The 2088-nt window shown below is 41.6% G+C and overlaps 1 protein-coding gene across 13 annotated transcripts in view; it reads left to right on the top strand.

The window, feature by feature from the left end:
* Positions 1 to 394, top strand: part of LOC126557601 (casein kinase I) — a 65752-nt gene extending 65358 nt beyond the window's left edge. For all 13 annotated transcript variants that reach the window (XM_050213432.1, XM_050213429.1, XM_050213436.1 and 10 more), the window contains one exon: positions 132 to 394. In XM_050213432.1, coding sequence (XP_050069389.1) covers positions 132 to 183 — 52 coding nt within the window. In that variant the 3' untranslated portion in view covers positions 184 to 394. The remainder of the gene's footprint in view (positions 1 to 131) is intronic.
* The last annotated feature ends 1694 nt before the right edge of the window (positions 395 to 2088 follow it).

Below are 2088 nucleotides of genomic sequence, written 5' to 3'. Positions count from 1 at the left end.
ATCTTCTTTAACGTAATTGAGGAAAAGACATTTTAATGAAACCTTGTTAAAAAATGCTTGCAATTGCTTGCATATATATTTTGTACCAAATATCTGACCGATTCCTTTTCTTCCGATCCCTTTTTTTTCAGATGTTGCTGTTTCTTTAAACGAAAGAAGAAGAAATCTTCCCGCCAGAAATGACTAGAAGCAGTGCAATGCAGCCCAGAGCGCGAAGCCGTGAAGCTTCTACGCGCCACCTCCCACTCCAACTCGCGGGACAGTGTACTAAACCCAAGCCAGGACTACATCCAGGCCTCGTCGCAGCATACGATCCGCTACCCATCGACCTCCGTACTGGCCTCGACACCAACGCCATCACTTCCATTGTAATGTATTTGCGTTCAAGAAACAAGTCGTCTGTCGGCCTGTTGTTTTTGTTTTCTGTTTCCTGGTTTCCGTTGTTGTTCCAGGGTTCCGTTTTCATTTTGTTGGGGTTTTTTTTAAATATTTTTTTCCGTTTTACAATTTGTCTCTCAGTTTCGGTAACGTTTTTCCTCTCTGTTTTTTAATTCACACTTCATGCTTTCAAGGCATTAGTTTTTTTTGTGTTTCTTCTCTCCGTGTACACCAACATTTTAGAAGTAACGCATCCTTTATTGCGTTTACAGCAGCATAGCATTTAAAAGAAAGGGAAATTGCGAAGCATTCTTAAGTTTTACGCAAACTTCCACGCACGCACGCTTAGAGAAAATTCATTGCTGTAAATGGTTGGCATCTTTCCATCGTCTCTCAAGAGTCTTTCCCTTGCAAAACAATTTTCCAAAAATTCATCCCATATCCATTACAACATAGTGGACGGAGCGAAAGAGAGAGGGAGGGAGAGATTCCGTTTACGTTCTGCGCACCTGTTTGACCTTCAGTTTCATATCAATGCAATTTTGCGGTCCCTTATAACTGCAGCAACATATTTAACGCTACATTATCTCTTACAATCTTATCCACCTTTCCCAACTGCGCGACATTCGCCACCGTGTGTGCCACGACTACCCTTCACCGACGTCTGACACTATGTACTTGTGCTATCGTCTTCTTCCTCTTCTTCTTCTGTGACTACTATTACTACTATTACCACCACTACTTCTACCACTCTTCTTCAATCACGCAACTTACCTGTAACACACCACCACCTCTACAATCTGTGACAACAACTCGAAACCGCGCGAAACATCAATTCCAATCGTCGTGTCCTGTGTGGAAATGTAACGCTTTTGGGGCATATTTTGTGGTGTTGCACTCTGCTCCACAATCCCAATTTCGCCCAATTGGATGTGCTTTCTAAAATCGGAATGCGCGAAAACACTTCTGTACACTGACTCTCCACTGAACCTCTCCAATACTATTGTACGAAAAAAAAAAACCAAATCCGCAGTGATCTCGATGATGACATTGATCTAGACGTTAATGATCTTACTGTCGTGTTATCCTTCCTACGTATACTCTGGGAATGAATGAAAGTGAGGCACGCAAAGTGGCTTGCAAAAGCCTCGAGCCTCGTTAGTGTATCCGCTTGTGAAAACATCTCTAAAGCTTTGGCTCTTGCGGTTCGCGAGAAGAAATGCGCTTACCAGCTCAAGGTATGGGTGAGGAAGGACAAAACTAACGCAAGATACGTTTAGGCTACAAGTGATAGGACAGGAAGCAGTGTAGTAAGATGATAAATTTATCATACTCACCTGTAAGCGTGAGTGTGTGTGTTCTCTTAGTCATTTCTCCTTAGTGGGGATGCAAAAACAAACAGCTAGAATCAGTTACGAAAAAAAAGGGTAAAGGTATCAGCTTTCGAACAAAGTAAAATACTCGCTACACAGGCGTTGAAGTTTATTCGGACGCTACTTTAGGCTAATTTAGTAGGAAAGATCCCCTTCAAAAGCAGACCGTTTGGAATGCCTTAATACAGTGCGATATATTTATGTTTGTTTTTCGGTTAATTTTAACAGAACAAAGCTAAACGAACAGGGTGCAATAATTGTTTAAGATTTGGACGATATTATTTGAGTAATGATAGTAGGCTATGCTAGATGAAGCTTTTCGATGGACACGTTTCAA

This window comes from Anopheles maculipalpis, chromosome 2RL, assembly GCF_943734695.1.
Source record: "Anopheles maculipalpis chromosome 2RL, idAnoMacuDA_375_x, whole genome shotgun sequence".
In the NCBI taxonomy this organism is placed as follows: domain Eukaryota; kingdom Metazoa; phylum Arthropoda; class Insecta; order Diptera; family Culicidae; genus Anopheles; species Anopheles maculipalpis.
Note: the sequence above shows the minus strand (reverse complement) of the source record. Positions and strands in the feature narration are given on the sequence as shown.